Source organism: Ipomoea triloba, chromosome 1 (genome assembly GCF_003576645.1).
Source record: "Ipomoea triloba cultivar NCNSP0323 chromosome 1, ASM357664v1".
Lineage (NCBI taxonomy): Eukaryota > Viridiplantae > Streptophyta > Magnoliopsida > Solanales > Convolvulaceae > Ipomoea > Ipomoea triloba.
This window is the reverse complement of record NC_044916.1, coordinates 37,734,551-37,755,774: the sequence shown is the minus strand read 5'-3', so window position 1 is coordinate 37,755,774 and position 21,224 is coordinate 37,734,551. Positions and strand designations below refer to the sequence as shown.

Genomic DNA, 21,224 nt, shown 5'->3' with positions numbered 1-21,224 from the left:
AAAAAAAAAAAAAAAAAAAAAAAAAAAAAAAAAAAACTCTAGTATAAAATGGCAGGTATTGACAAATGTATTGGTTAGCTTCAACTAAAACATAGAGATTTAGCTCAAAACAGCTGAACACTATTACTTGACACTTTTTGTAGACACACAAATATGTATAGATATTCACAGGCATTGTCAACAAATCCACATGCCAATTATGTAAGAAGATATGGTAAGAGAAACATGAGATGAAGGAAGAACATTTATAACTGAAAAGGGTAGCATTTATGAAGCCATCTGGAAATGTGTCTACTCACATTGAGCCTGAAACCATTTGTTTCATATTGTTGCTGTTGCCCACCTGAAGCCTTTGCTGACCGTGACTTGTTAGGATCATCAGGTTCCAAAAGCTCTTCCCATTCAAGTGTGTTAATGGCATGTAATGTCTGTCGATGATTTTGGATTCTCATATTGTCATTAGGCTCTGCCAATTAGTAAGATGAGATGACTTTAATATAGCTAATTGAAGGCAAACAAGGTTTCAATCATTCAAACCTTATCCATAGAACTTGTTTGTAGAGCAATTTATTGTTTTAAAAATAGAATCATTCTCGTTTCCCTTCAACTCCACGCACCCAAAATTTAAATAAATAAATAAACATTTTTCCCCTTTCTTATTTAAAAAAGAAATATTTTATGCTCCAATTTTATCTTGAAAGAATTATCATGATAAATGAGCTTATTGCTTATGAATTATTGAAGCAATTGAGGTTAAAGAATCATTGGCATTCGCCAATATGGAGTTCAATGAACACTACCTAAAGATGCTGGAGGCCTATTGTAATTTGCACAATCTATTGTTGACTCAGATCCTTCTGTTAAACCCCAAGGAGGTGATAGATCAGAAAGGGCAGAACTAGGGGTGGCTGGTGAGCTCTGCACCTGCACAATAAGTCAGCACAGCACATATTTAATTGATATCATTCATCCCAATGATAACAAAGTAAAGGGATCATTTAGTGGATCATTTAGTTCAGTGTTGTTCCATGTCTAAAGTAATGTTATATAAATTTGGCTCAACAATGTGCCACAGATGTCTTAAAGAACCATGATAGAAAGATTCTTCTCAATCTGCTCTAAAAAAAAATACAATATAAATATTAGAAAAAAATAAAAGGCACATATCTTCACAGTAGGAGGGGCACCACAAGGCAAAACACATATCATTAGTTTTTAGTACAATTTAAACCAATTGTTGAAGAGAGGAGGATGGAAAGGATATATTATTTCAGTGGTATGTACCATAAAAAATATTTTGGTGGAGTTGCTCAATATATTTTTATGGTATAAGTAACCTATTTACAGAAACATGGAGCTTGCATACTTCTCTAGTAGGGAAAGTTTCCATAATATAAAAAGCAGTTAAAATATCCATATAAATTTCAGAAACATAACAGCATGTTTGGTTCATAGAATAAAATTAGAGGGAATCGCATTAGGATTTCATAGGGAATGAAATAGTGAACATTAGAAAAGGATTAAAAAAAATACATTAGGAACAATATTCTTTAGTTTGGCAGACTTGAAGAATAACAAAGGAATAGATAGTAATATGACCAGAGCACCTATAATACCACTAACATATATATGTGCTTATGCATGTCTACATGCAAGGCATAAGAAACAAACCTCTTGTGTTTCGCGATAGTGAACAAGGACTATGTGCTCCAGTGTTCTGTTACAAGCATAAATTCACAGAAAACAAATTCAAAATGCATGTTATTTTGTGTAAATCTCAAATGTAGATAACTTTAAGTGGAAAAGAAAGCAAAAAAATAAGTCAATTCATCATGAGAATATTATACAAACTCAAACCATCATACTTATCGAGCAGCCAGTAACATCTGCGAACAAATGTTGGGTTATCTTCTCCATGTGCATAGTATACATGAATTCTTTCTTCATTACCAACCTGCAATAGTAAAAAGATTCATCAGCAAGATAAAAAAATCAAATCCATCATTAACAAGCTTCATTCGTTTTGTTTTCCTTTCAATTTCTCTTGGAGTTAAGGACGACAGCTAAACAAATAAGACAAATATAGCACAGTATTAAAGAACAGATAAACCTCACTTTTAAATGCTCGTGAGCTTCTTTGACAGTTTTCCCGTCTTTTTTCTTCTTCCAATTATGACCATCTTTTCGAAAGTTTCTGAGCTTCTTACGATCAAACAAAGTAACTGTACCACCTATTATATAATATAAATAGATATTAGATGCATATGTATGAGAAAACATTGCAAATAAATGGCACTATGAACTTTTCATGCCAGAAAAGATTACCTTTTGGGAGGTTCACAGGCCTGACATGGACTGTGAAATACTTGTAGTTACAGAGGATAGCATGAATCTCATTTGGACGGAGCCATCTCGTTTTGGCTTCGTCCATTACAGTCTTAACATCCAAATCTGCGCATGCAAAGGAGTTTAACAATTGTACTTGGCAACGATAGCTGATAAACCATGTTAAATGTAACATCTACACTTTATATAATAAGAAACTTAGAAAAACGTCAATTTTCTGAGCCATAATAGAATAAACTTTTATGTCAATATATCCTTCTTCATCTTCACTGTTAGGTGAAGATAATTATTGTGACTGTAATTGGTCATTATAGGAAATTTTCATGTTTCTCTTCGTTCTTAAACATAGGGTGCTTCAAATATACTATTCCAGTATAAAAAGTATCCCCTAATATTAAATTAGGCAGTACTTTTTAAAAAATTAAAGTAAAATAAAATAAAATAATCACGCACCTCACTTAACTCCCAAATCTAAAAAAATACATGAAATTGCACAAAATTCGACCAATTTTCCACACAGTAACTATCTAAATTTAACAAATTAAACGCGAATGCCACGAAGCATACACAGTTCGCCTTACCTTCCAAGGTGTGGAATCCATGAATATCAGACCCAGCAAGCAGAACTGGTACTCCATAATCCATTTCGAGCCACGACCTTAAAATCCAGCTCAACAAAACATCGAGACCTTAAAAACCTGAATCAACAGTCAACCCAATTAACATCAGAAATACAATCAGACCTAACTAATCAAGAGCCTGACAAACACGTCAATCATTACTCGTCCCACACCTAACCTATATTTGTTTTCACGGACACACGCACAACACATACACATGTGTAGATATATATATATAGAGAGAGAGATAGGTAGAAAGAGAGAGCAAAGCAGAGCAGACCAGAAGTGGAAACGCGATCAGATAGAAAGACTTATGTCGACCGGCGGAGATATAGCGATTCGTAACTTTTCGCGAGTGTATTAGCGTCGGACAGTGATAATTAAAGTCAACAAAATGACACAGGAGAATCAGTGAATAGCCCAATAGCGCCTCCGTATATGTTTAACGAATTATTAAAAGACAACGCGACACTTACAACAATTTTAAATTTTTTTATCAAATTTAGTTGCACGATTTTATGTATTAACTCGTTTACGGAAATATATAATAAAAATTGTATTTATATGCATGGTTTATTGAATCATGTTCATCATATAACTGGATAATTAATGGTATTTTTTGTAATGAGAAAAGTGATTAATAAATTTGACATTCATTTGTTGGTGTCCTTCTAAGTCAGAGAAAATTAATATTTGGCCCACATTTTGACCTAAAATAATTACAATGGGCCTAATTTGAGTCCCATCAAATATAATAACTTTTAAGTGTAATATTTATTGATTGAGTCATATCATAATTTATAATCAAGATGTCTACAAAATCAAAATTCAGAATTCAATTTATCGACATCATCTTAACCAATTGACAACAGTGGCGTACTAATCAGGTTGGGAATAACCTATGATTGACTAGCTAGGGAAAAGAGCAAAAGACCATGATTGATGCATTTTTTTTAACAACTCTTGTCAATTAGCTTAATTGTCTTTATCCTTCAATAAAAATTTGTCACGTCGAGTGAACTTGTCACTCGTCATCACATTATTGGTCAAGACTTCTTGTATAAATAGCGCACCTTCAAACTAGTCAAAGACAAACACTCACTTATTGCTACTCAATATATTACACCCTGTTTTGTACCCAAAGTGAGCATGACCCTTTAACTAATTATTTAACTTGTTACTTATTGTTTAACACATTATTATATTAGAATATTTCCATAATGTAATTTTAGACCCTTGCCTTTTTTCAATTATGTTATCATTTATTTTATTTATGAATTATTTCATATTTATTTATTATAGACAATTCTGTTACACTTCAAGTGTATGCGTATTTATTATAATTGAGTTATATGATTGGCTTATATATAAAAAAATAATAACATAATAGCATTCAAGTAATGATGCCTACTAAATGCATTTCTCTCCTAGTATGGGTAACATAAATTCAAAAATCATAATTGATGTCACAGTTTGATCGAGGACTATATATATATGAGTAGTCAAAGGACCTCACCGTGCAAGTTGTTCGAATTGCCTAACCAAAGTTTGGAACAAAAGTAATCTAATTAGTCTATATGGTCACATGCAAGGGCATTTGCTGCAAACAATAGTTGGGAAACATGCCAAGAATGTACACAAAGGAACTTGTTGAGGAACGTTGTAGAAGATCGTTCTTATTATGACAGACAAATTAAGTATCGAGTGCTTGCATTGAGAACCTAATTACTAATTAGAACAAATGCTAAAGACCTTGTCGATTGAGACATAACATAGAGATTCGTCCTCCGATTACACTTAGCCTATATACTTAAACAAAATGAATAGCTGATTTATCAAATGCAGAATATATTTCAACTAGCATGAATAATTAAAACAACTAAACTAATCCAATATCCAAACAAAGCCTAATTCCAGAACAGGTATTAAAAGCAGCATGCACTTGCCGAATGGTAATTAAGTGGCTAGTGGCTGGGATGATGATGCATGGGATCTTCGCATTTTTGGATCTAAGAAAAATGTTTATATAAAAAAATTGAGTAATGAACGTATAATTTCAGAGTACAAGATGTTTTTTTTTAGCTAGCAACGTCACACTTCACGTGATATATGCTTTATATCTAAGAGTTAAAATTTGGTTGTTCAGTTTCGGAATGCGGACGGAATTGAAAGCCAATGGCTCCACTTCCGTATTATAGATTAAGTGCATGCAGACATATATAAGAAAACCAAACAATTCAATTAACCTCAAGCTCGACACATATGATCGAGTACGTACGTACATGCACGACACCATAACAGAAGATGGTGGAATATATATTTATGGGGATAAGGTGGCCGGCAGGCAAAGAGATAAATATCCTTGGAGCTTGGTTTGTGCGGCGAAGCCTTTTTCTTGGTCTTTTCATGGAGAAGACGTTGCGGAATCAGAATCCCCGGCCCATACATCTCCCTATAAAGGTCGAATGTTTTCTGTAGCTCCATGCAGGAACATATATAATACTAGAATTAAAGTGTCACTACATTTTTTCAAAAAAAAAAATGTCACTAAATTTTAGATGTAATATTTCAAATTTAAACTTTATAAATGAAATAAATGTTGCCAATTTGATAGAGGATACTCAAATTTTAAAAAGAAAATAATCTAATATTAAAAAAAGGTATACCAACGACCTACTTCAGTTAAGTTAGTCATGTTGGAATTTCTCATGTCACAAAAAAAAAACATTGTTCATGAGATAATGGAAAGTAGTTTCAATACAAACTCTTTTGTCTTTTTCATTTTTATTTCATATTTTAAACATGTTTGAAGAATTATTTTTATATTGAATGGTATCTGTGTTATATCTTCATAGGTTTTGATTCAAGTGACTAATGAGTGTAAATTTGATAATAAAACAAATAAAAAGGACTAGATAATGGTGCACATACTGTATTGTCGCAATTTAATTATGGTAAACGCGCGTTTGTCTCTTTAAGAATATGTTTGGCCGGGTAAATGTTAATCCACCTCGTACGCCAGCTTCTCCGTGACGTTGACGGTTTGACACTTTGACCTGCCCATCACTCCATCACCGGCCAATAAAAATGTGTATTGTTCGTGTTCGTGGCGGTTGGGGCGAGACTCCGAATGGGCCTCTAGCCAAACATCCCATGAATTGTTGACTTAATGAAACTTTCAAGGCCCAATTTAAAAAGTTTTAAAATTTTGGAGTTATTACAATAGGTAAATCTCCGTTTGAGACATAGGATAAAATTGTTTATTCACCAAACATCTCTGCACAAACACTCATTTTGGTAATGAGATTGATTTTGCTAACATTCTTTCGATTTAACTCGTCGCACATAATTGTTTAGTACAATTTATTTTATTTGTGTGATTTATATACTATTATATTAGAGTATAATTTATTTAATACACATGCATCCTCTAACCACCAAAAACAATAAACACTCATTTTGCCTTCAAATTAAATTCTCCCAAGACTAAGGTGTTTAGTCGAATGAAAAATATTTTCTTAGGTTTGGAAAAAATTGATACTCCGTTTGGTTCATGAAAAACTTTTTTCACTGAAAAATGTTTTACAGTTGTGTAATTATTGACGCGTCATTGGGTTATATATATATATATATATATATATAAACACACAATGCTGGTAGAAAATGCAAGTTTAATGGGCAAATTGCTAGTAAATTTGGTATTCTTATATTACCCATCTCACTCAACATCCTTTTCATTTCCTAACAGCCACCTACCCTCTCCCCACGCTCTCTCTTTTATATACATACATTTGTCCTTCTACCTATCTTAGCCAGTCTTCTTCAATTCCCTTTGCTTGCTTCTCTAATTTCCTCTGCTTCAAGGTAATGGAAGATTCCCCCTCACTCTCTCTCTCTCTCTACATATACATACACACATACATGTATGTATACAACGTTGTTGCTGGGTATCTTTCATTTATTGAATACTCAAAGTTTCCCCTTTTTGTCTTATTGTAATTTTATTTAAGCCTGTTGGTCTCATATTTGGCTCTTTTCAAATAAAGTCCCCAACAGGCATATCTACAAAGCTAATGCACATAAAGAAACAGACACGTACGCAATTTAGCGTCAAGATTCATTGTACATCTAATCATATTTCTTGTCATCTTTCCACGCGTGTGTGTGTATTTATAGAGAGAGAGAGCTAATGCGTGCTGGGTTTAACCGTTTGATAAACAGCATTGTGGGAAGGTGAAGAGATCGAGGCCATGGCAGAATATAAAGACTCTAAAGAATACTCTGCTTCCTCCCAATATCATCAGGTACTTACTCCTTTATGTATTTCATCTTTTCTTGTTAACTAAATCCTATAGGACGTAAAAGACCTTGTGTTTGAACGGCATAATTATGGTTACAAGTTTGAACTCTAGTAGGGGTATAAAGTATATATAGACATATATATTACATTGTAACAAAGTTAATATTGGTTGATATAGTTTACTTGATTCAAAAATATTATAGGATTTTATAAGTTTGTGAATAGTATACTAGGGAATATGCAATACGGGCCACATTCCTGGCTACATTATCGATCAGAAAGTGTTGGAATCTTTTTGTAAGTGTTATAAAATAATAATGTCGGTTGGGAGCATTTTGATTAGTAGAAACAAACAATATTGTGGGGGTTGTGAGCTGTGGTCGGTCTATTAAATTACAATTTCATTCGATGTGATTTGTGCCCCCATCTTAGAATTTGTGTGAGGTGGAAAATATTGATTTAATTTAAATATGATGATTAAATTGCCATTTTGTCTTTAAAAATTACAATTATTTTCTTTACATATTGTATTTGTACCCCATCATATTTTGAATATTTAATTTATGTAATTTTTTTATTTAATTCAATAGGCTACTTCTGAGGGTAGCAAATATGGAGTCCTGATGCCTAAAAAGCCCTTGATCTCCAAGGCAAGTTGAATATAGGGGGTCCTAGAATAATCCTATGTTTTATGAAACTGCTTTGGACTTGTATGTAATTCTAATATGTTGTGGGCCAACCTCAGGACAATGAAAGGGCCTTCTTTGATTCTGCTGACTGGGCTTTGTACAAGGTATTTAATGGATGAATAGCAGTATAGTACTAAAGTAATATATGTTGTCAATTCAACTTGGGGTTTACAGCATTTCAATTGGATAGAAAATAGAAATGGTCTCACTTCTAAATAGTTGGTCTAATGGCTAAAACAGCAAGGTGCCGGAGTGAACCAGAAGTCAACAGTGGCTATAGAAACATTGCGTCCAAAGCTACAGGTAACTAGAATTATTCTGTATCTGTTTGAGAATTTCGATCTACAGTACAGTACAATGTTGTATTGTGATTTGAATTTCCTAACGAATTTTTGTATAAAGAGAACACCTCATCAGCAACTGCCGCCTCGAAGACCAGCTTGTACATCTGGAAGCTAGGGACAACCTCGTACGTGATCGAGCTCCTAAACGCTAATCTGTGTGCTCTGCTTTTTGGTGAAACTTATTTGAGATTCGGTGAATATATATGTGTGTGCATGGTTCTTGATCTGTATGTACTATCTTTCCAAACGCTAGATACAACAAGAATTCACAAATCAATCAATCCACCATTTGCCTATCCCTGTTCGGTTTTGTTTCCACACAACAGATTACAGTTTCTTCACCATAACTATTTGGTTAACTTTCATAGAGTGTTTATTTTGTTGGGCAACGGTTGAAGCTTTGCCAAGTGCCAACAGACATACATTATTACACCATAAGTAACGTCACAGTTAAAAGCAAACAACAACGTTTGAAACAGGGAGTAGATCGAACAGATCAGATCATGGAATGATGTTCATTTCTCTCAATTTCTGCACGAACAGATCAGATCATGGAATGATGTTCATTTCTCTCAATTTCTGCACCCAAACTCTAATCCTCTTCAACGTATCAGCATATCCAAGAAACCCAAATTCTCTACTCTTATTCATGCTACAAACGTGTTGAAACTGGAATCTCCTGGCAGTCTGCAGTGCAGGATAGCAAGTGATCTCCTCCATTCTAGTTCTGAAAAGTCCATGTTTTTCAACTACACCCTCCCAAATCTCTCCCTTATCCTTCATGAACTCCACTATATCAAACTCCTTGTCACCGTTCTCCTCAAACGCCACGAACTCTAACTCAAACATGTCGCAGAAAAGTCTCCAAACACTTTTCCAAGCAAAAACATCTCCGTTGGTGCAGTTGAACGCCTGGTTCTTCGCCTTCTCCGTCACGCCTGCCCATATCTGCTGCTCCGCCAGCAACCTTGCGTCAGACATGTCGCAGAAATGGTCCCACGTGTAACGGTTCCCGGGATACCTAAACGGAAACCCTTTTTCCTTGCAAATAATGGCGTAGACGCACAGACTTAGCAGTGAATTCAACGCGCTTACTGAAGATGCACCGATTATGATGGATGATCTGTGTATAGAGAAGGAGAAAGAATTGGTTTCGGCATAACTAGCCACGAGATCTTCTAACGCGTAGTAGAAGTTTGGGAATGGAAGCCGTGGGTAGTCTTCTTTAAACGGAGCTTCGTGAGGGATCATTTTGTCGGTTTCCAAGGAAGTGTCGAAAATGGGTCCCATGTATTGCTTTGTACCGGTTTGTATGGTAACGTGTTTCAGGCTGGTGAAATTCGAGGATGTTAAGGATCTGAGGACGTTGTCGAGCATGGTTGAGTTGAGCCTGATGTTTTCTTCCTCCCTTTCGACAACTTGCAGGGCTAACCAGAAGACATGAGTGACTTCATGGGAGATTTTTGAGAGGCTTTTGTGTGTATCCTCCAAGTTGAGCGCATCAAAAGTGATATACTCGTCGAGGAAAGAAGACGGGAACCAAGAGGGTAAAGGCCGCCTGGCAGCGCCGTAGACCTTCCACGGCCCGCCGAGAGTTGTCGGCTGCTTTAAAGCCTCCACCATCGCCACCCCAACCATCCCGGTAGCGCCGACAACCAGCGCCACCGCTTTCGAACAGTTTTCTTGCCCCATTTTTGCAAGTTAGATTATTACTAAAGGCTCTAGTGGGGTAGCTAGAAGATGTGTGAGCACGCGCGCGCATAACAAGCAATAATAATGTATACCTTATTTAACGCCATTTGCATGTGTTTTGCTCAATTTCGCACGTAATCCACTTAGTGGGAGGCCAGACAGCACTATAAATAAATAAATAAATAAATAAATTTTTTGTTGTAATGTTGTTGTAAGTATTACAATAAATAAACTCTATATATCTTATTTACTTTTTTTCTTGGCAATGGTAAATAATGGCGGCCGGAATGGTGGAGTTTGAAGATGAGTGTTATTTGTTTATTTGACAGACACATATTAAATGAGGAAATTGTATGTCATTAGTTTTATAATTAAACGCATATGTATTAAAAATACAAGAATGGAAAGACTTTTTTAGCAACAATATTATGGTTAAGAGGTAAGAATTTTCTATTTGAGTATATATTTGTAGTCCAAACATTTGACTAAGTGAAATAGTGAATTAGTCAAAAAGATATTTAGTTTTTCTTAAAAAATTTAGGTGATCTCATCAGTTTTGTCCACAAGACATAAGTGCCTTTTGGAATTTGAATGTCTTTTGGGATTTGAGCCTCACATTGCCTCCTCCCGTTATGACCTGTAAGTCATGCGACGAACGAATTACGCTAAAACATTTGGCTTATATATTTAATTTTGTTTTAATTGATTGTTTGCCTATAATGATGCCATGTATACTTCCCAAAAAAAAGTTCACCACAATACATGTTGATGACATGCTTAATAGTATAATACACTTCACCATGTAGTATTTAGGAGATAAATAGTCGACAAAATTACTAACATTACCTTGCAAGTCTACCATTCTAAACACGAAAAAAAAGTCATCAAATTATGATAGAGATAGCTTCATCATCCTAAAACCTTTACAAAGTTAGGCTTCTTGTAGTGGGGGTGATATTCACAACAACGTCATAGTCATAGTGGGGATCGGATGAGCTCCAAGGAATGCCCAACTAAAGAAAGGGTATTCAAATGTATAAAATATTTGTGGGATGAGCTCAGAGGACTTGTTCAATAAATTAAATAGTAAATACTCCGTATTTGATTTGTTGATATTAATTTTGAGTCACAATAAAAATAAAATGACTAAAATGGATCAATATAAAAAAGCAATAGTACTTTACCTGTGATTACTGATAAGTGCAAAAGATACCACTTTTATAAGGTTGTTCATGTATCGTTTAGTATACAAGTTAAAGCTTTTATGAATGTTTTAGTCGTAAATTGCATTAGAATGCTTGATTTTGTCATTGGACCTCATTCCACACTTGGCTAATTGTTTTGTAGGTAAAAGAGGGGCATAAAGAAGGAAAATGACGTTAGTTTGGAGAGGAAACCCGAGGAACATGGAAGAACGAAATCGAAAAGAACCAACGAAGAACGAAGATCGAAACGGGCGAAGAAACAGGGCCCGGACGCGTTGGAGACGCGCGTCCGGACCGCGTCCAACGTCCCGAGCTCGAAAAGTACTGCGGGGTCTCTGACGGACGTCGGGGCGGACGCGCGCGTCCGACCCGCATCCATCAGAGGCCGCAAAACTTCTGCGGTCGAAATTTCGGACGCGGGGCGGACGCCCGCGTCCGCCGCGCGTTCGGTCGCGCGCTCGGCTGGACGCGAGGCCAGACGCGCGTCCGGCCCGCGTCCAGCGGTTTGGCCAGCCCATTTTCGACGCGATTTTTGGGTTAAAAACAGAGTTTTCTTCTGGTTTTTTCAGTCCGGATCCATCACACTTCAATTCCACACCTTAGAATATTTCTCTCTCAGGATTAGCCTAGAGAGATCACTCCACATTGCAATTCTTAGTTTAGATTAGAATTAGAGAAGAATTCCATTGTTGCAAGATTGTGATCTACATTCAAGTTCAAGATTAAAGTTCAATTTCAAGTTCAAGTTCAAATTCAAAGTTCAATTCCTAGCCAAGTCTTCCTTTAATTTCTTGTAATTACTTTTGCATTTTGCTATTTCAATTCCAAGTATGATTAGATAGATCTTTGTGGATTTGGATTGAGCAATGTTGTATGGATATTCTTGAGCTTTGAATTGATCAATTAGGTTTTGCAATTGCTTGATTATGAGTTTGATTGTGTGAGTGGTGATCCACTTTGACTCTTGTGTAGGGGTGATCAACCTATATGAGAGGTGTTTGGAGAAGGAGTCTCATCTACGAGAGTAGAGTTACTCCTTAGCCTAGCCTAGCACATTTCCCTCTCACCTTTGAGAAAAGGGAGAAGTGGAAGATAAGAGGCACATAACGTGTTTGTCAAAATGCCCCTTCTAGCCTAATGATCACAAGGATGACATTACGGTCTAAGAAGTGAGTCCATTGACCATGGCGGTGGTGTTGGTGACCTTGTCTCATTTTCATTATCTAAGTGTTGCTAGCCTAATATCTTAGGAAATCAATGATACCTATATGAGTTGCAAGATCCAAATCCTCCTTTCCAATTGATTGTTTCCACGTTTTGTTCCTTATTTTTATGATGTTTCATGCGCATTTCTTACTATGTTTGGGTTAGCTTTTAAACACTAAACACTCTTGTGCTTAATCCCCTTACTGCTTGAATTCCCTCCTTGCCATCCTTTGAGAACGATACTCGGAAACTTCTTCCCGTTTTATTCACCTACACTCTTTCCACCTCCCACTAAAATACACTCATCAATTACAAACCACACACCAATAACACAAACTTCATCCGCACATACATACATATCATAAATAATAATAAGATTTTTGTCCAGTATTGACAGTATGTGTCGGCATACCAACTAAGAAGCCACTCAGGAAAATATTTGACAAAATTAAACTTCTAACCTGTTTTTCAATCATTCGATCACTCGAGGAAAAAAAAAACTGCTTTATTTTGCCAAGTGCAAATTAAACAGATATACATTACGCGCGTTACAACATAAGTAGCGTCGAAAAGCAAACAACGAACACAGGTGTATGTTTTGAAACAGGCCGTATAGATCAGATCATGGAATGATTTTCATTTCTCTCAATTTCTGCAACCAAACTCTAATCCTCTTCAACGTATCAGCATATCCAAGAAACCCAAATTCTTTACTCTTATTCATGCTACAAACGTGTTGAAACGGGAATCTCAACACTGTCTGCAGTGCAGGATAGCAAGTGATCTCCTCCATTCTGGTTCTGAAAAGTCCATGTTTTTTAACTACACCCTCCCAAATCTCTCCCTTATCCTTCATGAACTCCACTATATCGAATTCCTCGTCACCATTCTCCTCAAATGCCACGAACTCCAACTCAAACATGTCGCAGAAAAGTCTCCAAATGCTTTTCCACGCGAAAACATCTCCGTTGGTGCAGTTGAACGCCTGGTTCTTCGCCTTCACCGTCACGCCTGCCCATATCTGCTGCTCCGCCAACAACCTTGCGTCAGACATGTCGCAGAAACGGTCCCACGTGTTACGGTTTCCGGGATACCTAAATGGAAACCCTTTTTCCTTGCAAATAATAGCGTAAACGCACAGAGTTAGCAGTGAATTAAACACGCTTAATGAAGACGCACCGATTATGATGGATGATCTGTGTATAGAGAAGGAGAAAGATTTGGTTTCTGCGTAATTAGCCACGAGATCTTCTAGCGCGTAGTAGAAGTTTGGGAATGGAAGCCGTGGGTAGTCTTCTTTAAACGGAGCTTCGTGAGGGATCATTTTGTCGGTTGCCAATGATGGATCAAAAATGGGTCCCATGTATTGCTTCGTACCGGTTTGTATGGTAACATGGCTCAGGCGGGTGGAATTCGAGGATGTTAAGGATCTGAGGACGTTGTCGAGCATGGTTGAGTTGAGCCTGATGTTTTCTTCTTCCTTTTCGTGAACTTGCAGGGCTAACCAGAAAACATGGGTGACTTCATTGGAGATTTTTGAGAGGCTTTTGTGTGTATCCTCCATGTTGAGCGCATCAAAAGTGATATACTCGTCGAGGAAAGAAGACGGGAACCAAGACGGTAAAGGCCGCCTGGCAGCGCCGTAGACCTTCCACGGTCCGCCGAGAGCTGTCGGCTGTTTTAACGCCTCCACCATCGCCACCCCAACCATCCCGGTTGCGCCGATAACCAGCGCCACCGCTTTAGAATACTTCTCTTGCCCCATTTTTTTGCAAGTTAGATATCTAAAGGCTCAAGATGTAGATCGTGGATGTGTGTAACTTTGAGGCTTTGAGCCAATTAATATAAAGCCTTTAGCTGTTCGAGTTACGTTATTAAATTAGTCTTAAAATAAAAAATAATAATACTCCGTAATTCACAAGACTGCAGACTGCAGAAAAAGTACGTAAAGCAATCCAGACAAGCTATGGGAAACCGTAAATCCTACCTTATAACTTTAGTAACTCAAATGGCGAGTGAGCTTCATCTGTTCGGATAAAGACCGAGTGAATTTACCAAAAATAAAGATAAAAAATGGCGGCTAGAATGGTTGAGTTTGATGAACCTAATTGTTATTTGTTTATTTGAGTGACACATATTAGATTAGTAAATTGTCATTTGTTTTATAATTAAACGCATAGATATTATAAAAAAGATAAAAAGTTGAAAATTTCAACATCCAAATAATTCAACTATTAAAAGTTTCATAATGTGTGGATCGGAGTGCATGTGGAGACAATACTTTTTATAGCAACAAATCCAACAATCTGTTTTCAAAAATAAATCCAACAATCTTTGTGGTCAATATCGTTTGTATTATTAATTCGGTAAGGGATGATAGATATTCACAATAATGTTATAGGCCGGTGTACTGAGCATTTGTACGTTCAATAAATTATAGATGCTATTTGTTTGCACTACATTAAAGTAAATGATATAAATGACTCAAATGAGCCCACATCTAAAACAATATTAATTCTCTTACCTAATTATAAATTTTGTATACTAATATCAAACTTAATATTACAAAAAATTAAATTAATAATAACGTTAGTCAAACCTGGCTAATCAAACCAGACAAAAAAAGGGGGCGGAACAAGTACTATATACGAGCTCACAAACCACACACCGATGGTAACACGACCTTCCTATGTTATTCAATTCGTAAGGAAAAACTCGTTGGAGATGGGTAATACTTAATGTGGATGCTGCTATGTTAGATATATTTAATCAAATATATCTATGTATTTAATTGAGAGAAAGAGGGGAAAGGACTAAGGAATATAGCTAGGAAACTTTTCTGAATTTTGCTTTGCTTTTATTTCTTCACTCCATTCATTCACATCAATTCCTACGGCAATACATATATATATATATGCATACAAAGATGACAAAAGCTACTCATTATTTAGTTACACATCACTCATCCACTACTCCATGTTTTGTGCTATATCTACCCCACTCCCCTAAATTACTCCACTACACTAATCCATGTTTTATGGATTTATTCATTCCACACACATAATGACACACATGATATAATTAAGCACTAAAGCCTCTACCGAAATCCATTCCATCTTGCTCCACTTGGTTTATATAATAATAATAATAATATTATTATTATTATTACAACATTGCCCCCCTTAAACCAAGTTGGATATATTCTTCATCCCAATTTCTTCTTCAGTTTGAGAAATATCTTTGTCTTCAATTGCTTTGAAAAGATATCTGATTGTTGCTTGTAACCCCTTGCTAGCAACCATGCCTTGAAACGGTCAATCTCACCACTTGACTTGTATTTGGTTTTGTTGACCCACTTTACTCCAATTGGCTTCTTTCCGGGAGATAAGTCTGTTAACTCCCAAGTACCGTTCCTTTCAATGGCACAAATCTCCTCATCCATTGCCTTAAGCCAATGAGTTTTTGTAGCAGCCTCCTTAAATGATATAGGGTCACAATCTGCAAAGAGAGCAAACTGAACAATCTCTTCATCAGTCAAGTCATTATCATTACCCAAAACATAATCTTCCAAACGAGCTGGTAAGTGACGCTCGCGTTGAGATCTCCGAACTGATGACTCTGGCTGTAAAGAAGACTGAACATTATCTGGCACCAATTGCTCATTAACATGAATAATGGGAACAACAACTGACATTTCTTCTTTAGTTGACCAATCCCATGCACCATATTCATCAAAAATGACATCACGACTTATAACAACCTTTTGAGTTTCAGGATTATACAATTTATAAGCCTTTGAAATGTCACTATAACCAATAAAAATACACTTCTCACCTTTATCGTCCAACTTCTTTCTCAACTGATCTGGCATATGTGCATATGCCAAACATCCAAAAACCTTGAGATGTCTGATAGATGGTTTACTCCCACTCCAAGCTTCCTTAGGTGTCTTATCACGAACACTTTTAGTTGGACACCTATTCAACACATGAACAGCACAAGCAACAGCTTCTGCCCAAAAAGGTTTAGGCAGATTTTTAGATTTCATCATGCATCTCACCATATCCATGATAGACCTATTCTTCCTTTCAGCCACCCCGTTTTGTTGTGTAGTGTACCTAGCTGTCATCTGATGCTGAATACCATTTTTCTTTAAAAATTCATCACAAGCAATATATTCTGTACCTCTATCAGTTCTCAAAATTTTAATCTTATAACCACTTTGTTTTTCAACAAAAACCTTAAATTGTTGAAAAACATCACATGCATCTGACTTCTGTTTCAGAAAATAAACCCATGTTTTTCTACTGAAATCATCAATGAAGGTAATAAAGTATTTACAACCTCCATTTGAAGGAACTTCCACTGAACACAGATCTGAGTGAACAATCTCCAACTGCTTTGTTGCTCTTTTAGACTTGCCTACAGGAAAAGGTTCTATATGCTTCTTCCCAATCAAACAACTATCACAAATTTTGTCAGGAACATTAATAATTGGCAAATCGAAAACAAGTTTCTTTCTTGCCAAATAATTTAATCCGGAGAAATGAAAATGCCAAAACCGCATATGCCACAACCAATTATCATCTTGGATTTCAGAATTAAAGCAAGTAAGATGTGCATGATTGATTTCCAAAGGAAATAGTCGATTTTGGGACATATTTACCTTTGCAATCAAAACTCCCTTGGCATCAATGATGGTACAACACCCTCCAATGATATTTATTTTATATCCCTTTTCTGACAACTGTCCCATACTTAACAAATTTTGGTGTAAGTCAAGAACATAAAACACATCGGATATAAAATTGTGAGTACCATCCTTCAACTTAATAGAGATTTTACCTTTTCCCAAAATTGGCACTTTTGACTTATTCCCAAATGTCACTTCAGATCGAACTGATTCATCCAATTCTGAAAACAATTTCTTCTTTCCGCACATATGGTTACTACATCCAGTATCCAAGAACCATATGTTTTCATCTGCAGACAAACTGTTACTGGCCAAAAATAAGATTTCAGGTTCAGCAGAACTTTCACCAGATTTTTCAGCAACATTTGCTTGTTCATGATCATCCTCTTTATACCAGCAATCTGCAATTTTGTGTCCATACTTGCCGCAATTGTAGCAATTAAATGGAAATCTACCTTGCTTGGTATTACCTCCACCTCTTCCTTGATTGGAGTTACCACGTCCTCTTCCTCTGAATCCTCCTCTTCCTCTTCCACGACCTCTACCAGCTTCTCCACTTCTTTGATTAGAGCCAGACATATCAAGGGTGACATGGCTCTTCAAAGCCTCTTCTGCTAGTGGTTCCGATTTTGACTCAATTCTTTCAACATGACTTTCTATCATACCTTTTAACTCGGCAATCGTCAAGTCCTCGGTATCGTGTGACTCCGTTATTGAAGCCACCACATGGTCATACTTCATCGGCATCGTTCGCAGAACTTTTTCAACCACTGCACCATCTTCAATTGTGTCTCCGTATAACCTCATCTTATTAACAAGATCAATAAGACGAGAGAAATACATATCTACCGTTTCTATAGAGATCATCTCACAACGATCATACAACCTTCTCAATGTTTGCAGCTTAGACTTCTGTGACCGGTCAACTCCTTTGTTTGACACCTTCAAGATGTCCCAAGCTTGTTTTGCTGTTTCAGCACGAGCTAGCTGCCAAAAAATGGAGTAATGGACACCTTGATGAATTTGTCCCAACACCAATTGATCTCGCCGTACAGCAGCTGCATCAGCTCCTTCTGGTAGACCGGGATCACGTACAGCAGCTGCATCAGCTCCTTCTGGTAGACCGGGATCAACAAAGCTCCAAAGATTTTGAGCTTTCAAATGTGTGGTCATCATAATTTGCCAATAATTTTGAGCTTTCAAATGTGTGGTCATCATAATTTGCCAATAATTTTAATCGAGTTTCCCATCTAATTTAGGACACGACCACACAATATTGAAATTATTGGCCATATTTCACTAGAAAAAATATCTCAGGGTTGGAAGGTTGGCAGGGCTCTGATACCAAATGTTAGATATATTTAATCAAATATATCTATGTATTTAATTGAGAGAAAGAGGGGAAAGGACTAAGGAATATAGCTAGGAAACTTTTCTGAATTTTGCTTTGCTTTTATTTCTTCACTCCATTCATTCACATCAATTCCTACGGCAATACATATATATATATGCATACAAAGATGACAAAAGCTACTCATTATTTAGTTACACATCACTCATCCACTACTCCATGTTTTGTGCTATATCTACCCCACTCCCCTAAATTACTCCACTACACTAATCCATGTTTTATGGATTTATTCATTCCACACACATAATGACACACATGATATAATTAAGCACTAAAGCCTCTACCGAAATCCATTCCATCTTGCTCCACTTGGTTTATATAATAATAATAATATTATTATTATTATTATTACAACATGCTATACACAAAAATGTGGGTGGTATGAGTTTGGTTGGTCCTCCGAGATGATCAAGGTGACTTTATAGCAGCAAAATGTACGCTATGGCAGGGCATGCATATTCTGATCTTCTCAAAGGAAGTCGAAGCCATTACTCTTCGGAAAGCACTCTTTTGTTAAAGATGAGCAATCTAAACAATGTTTATGTTGATACGGATATTCTTCAAGAGGAGAGTCTTCTTTTAATTTATTCTTACATGATGTTAAAGATATGTTGAGTAAATCTGCTTATGTTTATGTTTCTTTTATCAAAGGATATGTGAACAAAGTTTTTTTACTCACTTATTATTAGCTCAATAATCCTATTCTTTATCAGGTTGTAAGGAGGGTTCATTGTACCCTCCTCCGATCCTTTTATTTGGATGCTTTGTATTTGGATCGTTTCTAGTTAATGGAGTTTATGTTTATTTCAATACAGAAAACCACACACCAATTCAATGACATACAGCATGATACCATGGCACAAACTTCATCATCGGCCCACAAAACTAAGAAGCCATTTCGGAATCAGTATGGCAAATTACACCATGGACCACAATCTATATAATTGCATCATGAATTAAAATTTATTATAATATAATACTACAAATCCATAAAAGAAATTAAATAATTAAATTCATTATAACACAAATACATTAAAGCTTTGAGAACTGGCAGCACACATACATTATATTATTGCACCACGATACCGGGGTACGTTTGTAAATTGTAACTGGGAATAGATAAAATCATGGAATGATGTTCATTTCTCTCAACTTCTGCACCCAAACTCTAATCCTCTTCAACGTATCAGCATATCCAAGAAACCCAAATTCTTTACTCTTATTCATGCTACAAACGTGTTGAAACTGGAATCCCAACACAGTCTGCAGTGCAGGATAGCAAGTGATCTCCTCCATTTTGGTTCTGAAAAGTCCATGTTTTTCAACTACACCCTCCCAAATCTCTCCCTTATCCTTCATGAACTCCACTATATCGAATTCCTTGTCACCGTTCTCCTCAAACGCCACGAACTCTAACTCAAACATGTCGCAGAAAAGTCTCCAAATGCTTTTCCACGCGAAAACATCTCCGTTGGTGCAGTTGAACGCCTGGTTCTTCGCCTTCTCCGTTACGCCTGCCCATATCTGCTGCTCCGCCAGCAACTTCGCGTCAGACACGTCCGAGAAATGCTCCCACATGTAACGGTTCCCAGGGTACCTAAACGGAAAACCTTTTTCCTTGCAAATAACGGCGTAGACGCACAGATTTAGCATTAAATTGAACACGCTTACTGAAGATGCACCGATTATCATGGATGATCTGTGTATAGAGAAGGAGAAAGAATTGGTTTCGGCGTAACTAGCCACGAGATCTTCTAGCGCGTAATAGAAGTTCGGGAATGGAAGCCGTGGGTAGTCTTCTTTAAAGGGAGGTTCGTGAGGGATCATTTTGTCGGTTGCCAATGATGGATCGAAAATGGGTCCCATGTATTGCTTCGTACCGGTTTGTACGGTAACATGGCGCAGGCTGGTCGAATTCGAGGATGTTAAGGATCTGAGTACGTTATCGAGCATGGTTGAGTTGAGCCTGATGTTTTCTTCTTCCTTTTCGTGAACTTGCAGGGCTAACCAGAAGACATGGGTGACTTCATGGGAGATTTTTGAGAGGCTTTTGTGTGTATCCTCCAAGTTGAGGGCATCAAAAGTCATATACTCGTCGAGGAATGAAGCGGGGAACCAAGACGGCAAAGGGCGCCTGGCAGCGCCGTACACTTTCCACGGCCCGCCGAGAGCTGTCGGCTCTTTTAATGCCTCGGCCAACGCCACCCCAACCATCCCGGTTGCGCCAACAATCAACGCCACCGCTTTCGAACACTTCTCTTGCGCCATTTTTGCAAGCTAGATTTCTAAGGCTAAAGTGTGGGAAAGCTAGAAAGAAGCTAGCTAGGAGATGTTGAACGAGGATAGTATAATAACTTAGAGCCAATCAATATAATATAACACGGTATTGACTAAAAATAGACGGCGGTAAAGTCAAACAATTTACAACGTTTTTCTAACTGGACTAATGATCGGGACTAGTGTAAGTCTAACCTTAACCACGCAATTTTGGTGCTTTCAAGATTAAGTGAAAATTTTAATTTTAATTTTTTGCTTGTCATGTACTCCGTATCTTGCAAGCTTTCTTAACACCAAAAGTTACCAGATTACAACTTTTTTTTTTTTAAATTTCTTAAGTTATATATATATATATATATATATATATATATATATATATATATATATATATATATATATATATATATATATATATATATATATATATATATATAGAGAGTA

At 36.6% G+C, this 21,224-nt stretch overlaps 5 protein-coding genes across 8 annotated transcripts in view; 1 reads left to right on the top strand and 4 right to left on the bottom strand.

Annotated features, from left to right (window-relative positions):
- Positions 1-3,396, bottom strand: part of LOC116000476 (calmodulin-binding transcription activator 5) — an 8,378-nt gene extending 4,982 nt beyond the window's left edge. Inside the window, exons 1-8 of the mRNA XM_031240568.1 lie at positions 3,247-3,396; positions 2,928-3,044; positions 2,326-2,451; positions 2,116-2,231; positions 1,866-1,954; positions 1,672-1,717; positions 801-924; positions 300-466 (exon numbers count right to left, since the gene is read on the bottom strand). Coding sequence (XP_031096428.1) covers positions 300-466; positions 801-924; positions 1,672-1,717; positions 1,866-1,954; positions 2,116-2,231; positions 2,326-2,451; positions 2,928-2,991 — 732 coding nt within the window. The 5' untranslated portion in view covers positions 2,992-3,044; positions 3,247-3,396. The remainder of the gene's footprint in view (positions 1-299; positions 467-800; positions 925-1,671; positions 1,718-1,865; positions 1,955-2,115; positions 2,232-2,325; positions 2,452-2,927; positions 3,045-3,246) is intronic.
- A 3,340-nt stretch (positions 3,397-6,736) lies between these two features.
- LOC116020076 lies at positions 6,737-8,595 on the top strand. Of its 3 annotated transcripts, none has more exons than XM_031260562.1 (6): positions 6,737-6,830; positions 7,188-7,270; positions 7,857-7,916; positions 8,012-8,059; positions 8,196-8,258; positions 8,358-8,595. In XM_031260562.1, exons 2-6 carry the CDS (start codon positions 7,217-7,219, stop codon positions 8,412-8,414), a joined length of 282 nt encoding a protein of 93 aa, XP_031116422.1. In that variant the 5' UTR covers positions 6,737-6,830; positions 7,188-7,216; the 3' UTR covers positions 8,415-8,595. The 3 variants fall into 3 exon arrangements, with proteins under 3 accessions (XP_031116422.1, XP_031116413.1, XP_031116404.1); XM_031260553.1 differs by lacking the exon at positions 6,737-6,830 and adding an exon at positions 6,945-7,061; XM_031260544.1 differs by lacking the exon at positions 6,737-6,830 and adding an exon at positions 7,027-7,088.
- LOC116020060 (iridoid synthase-like) lies at positions 8,565-10,005 on the bottom strand. Of its 2 annotated transcripts, none has more exons than XM_031260533.1 (2): positions 8,835-10,005; positions 8,565-8,790 (listed from the first exon to the last, which is right to left on the bottom strand). In XM_031260533.1, exon 1 carries the CDS (start codon positions 9,989-9,991, stop codon positions 8,849-8,851), a length of 1,143 nt encoding a protein of 380 aa, XP_031116393.1. In that variant the 5' UTR covers positions 9,992-10,005; the 3' UTR covers positions 8,565-8,790; positions 8,835-8,848. The 2 variants fall into 2 exon arrangements, with proteins under 2 accessions (XP_031116393.1, XP_031116385.1); XM_031260525.1 differs by having other exon boundaries at positions 8,565-8,793; positions 8,838-10,005.
- A 2,848-nt stretch (positions 10,006-12,853) lies between these two features.
- Positions 12,854-14,257, bottom strand: LOC116020905 (iridoid synthase CYC2-like). The gene has a single exon (XM_031261473.1). The coding sequence runs from the start codon at positions 14,165-14,167 to the stop codon at positions 13,025-13,027; it is 1,143 nt and encodes a 380-aa protein (XP_031117333.1). The 5' UTR covers positions 14,168-14,257; the 3' UTR covers positions 12,854-13,024.
- Positions 14,258-19,447: 5,190 nt separating this feature from the next.
- Positions 19,448-20,833, bottom strand: LOC116015859 (iridoid synthase CYC2-like). Its single transcript, XM_031256032.1, has one exon. It carries the CDS (start codon positions 20,772-20,774, stop codon positions 19,632-19,634), a length of 1,143 nt encoding a protein of 380 aa, XP_031111892.1. The 5' UTR covers positions 20,775-20,833; the 3' UTR covers positions 19,448-19,631.
- Positions 20,834-21,224: the final 391 nt, after the last annotated feature.

What these genes read in the sequence shown, in the direction of transcription:
- LOC116020076 (XM_031260544.1), top strand. Translation starts at nt 7,040, where the DNA reads ATGCACATAAAGAAACAGACACGTACGCAATTTAGCGTCAAGATTCAT. An exon ending in CTTCCTCCCAATATCATCAG is followed by an intron (nt 7,271 to 7,856) that starts GTACTTACTCCT and finishes TTAATTCAATAG; the next exon opens with GCTACTTCTGAGGGTAGCAA. An exon ending in CATTGCGTCCAAAGCTACAG is followed by an intron (nt 8,259 to 8,357) that starts GTAACTAGAATT and finishes TTTTGTATAAAG; the next exon opens with AGAACACCTCATCAGCAACT.
- LOC116020060 (XM_031260533.1), bottom strand. Translation starts at nt 9,991, where the DNA reads ATGGGGCAAGAAAACTGTTCGAAAGCGGTGGCGCTGGTTGTCGGCGCT.
- LOC116020905 (XM_031261473.1), bottom strand. Translation starts at nt 14,167, where the DNA reads ATGGGGCAAGAGAAGTATTCTAAAGCGGTGGCGCTGGTTATCGGCGCA.
- LOC116015859 (XM_031256032.1), bottom strand. Translation starts at nt 20,774, where the DNA reads ATGGCGCAAGAGAAGTGTTCGAAAGCGGTGGCGTTGATTGTTGGCGCA.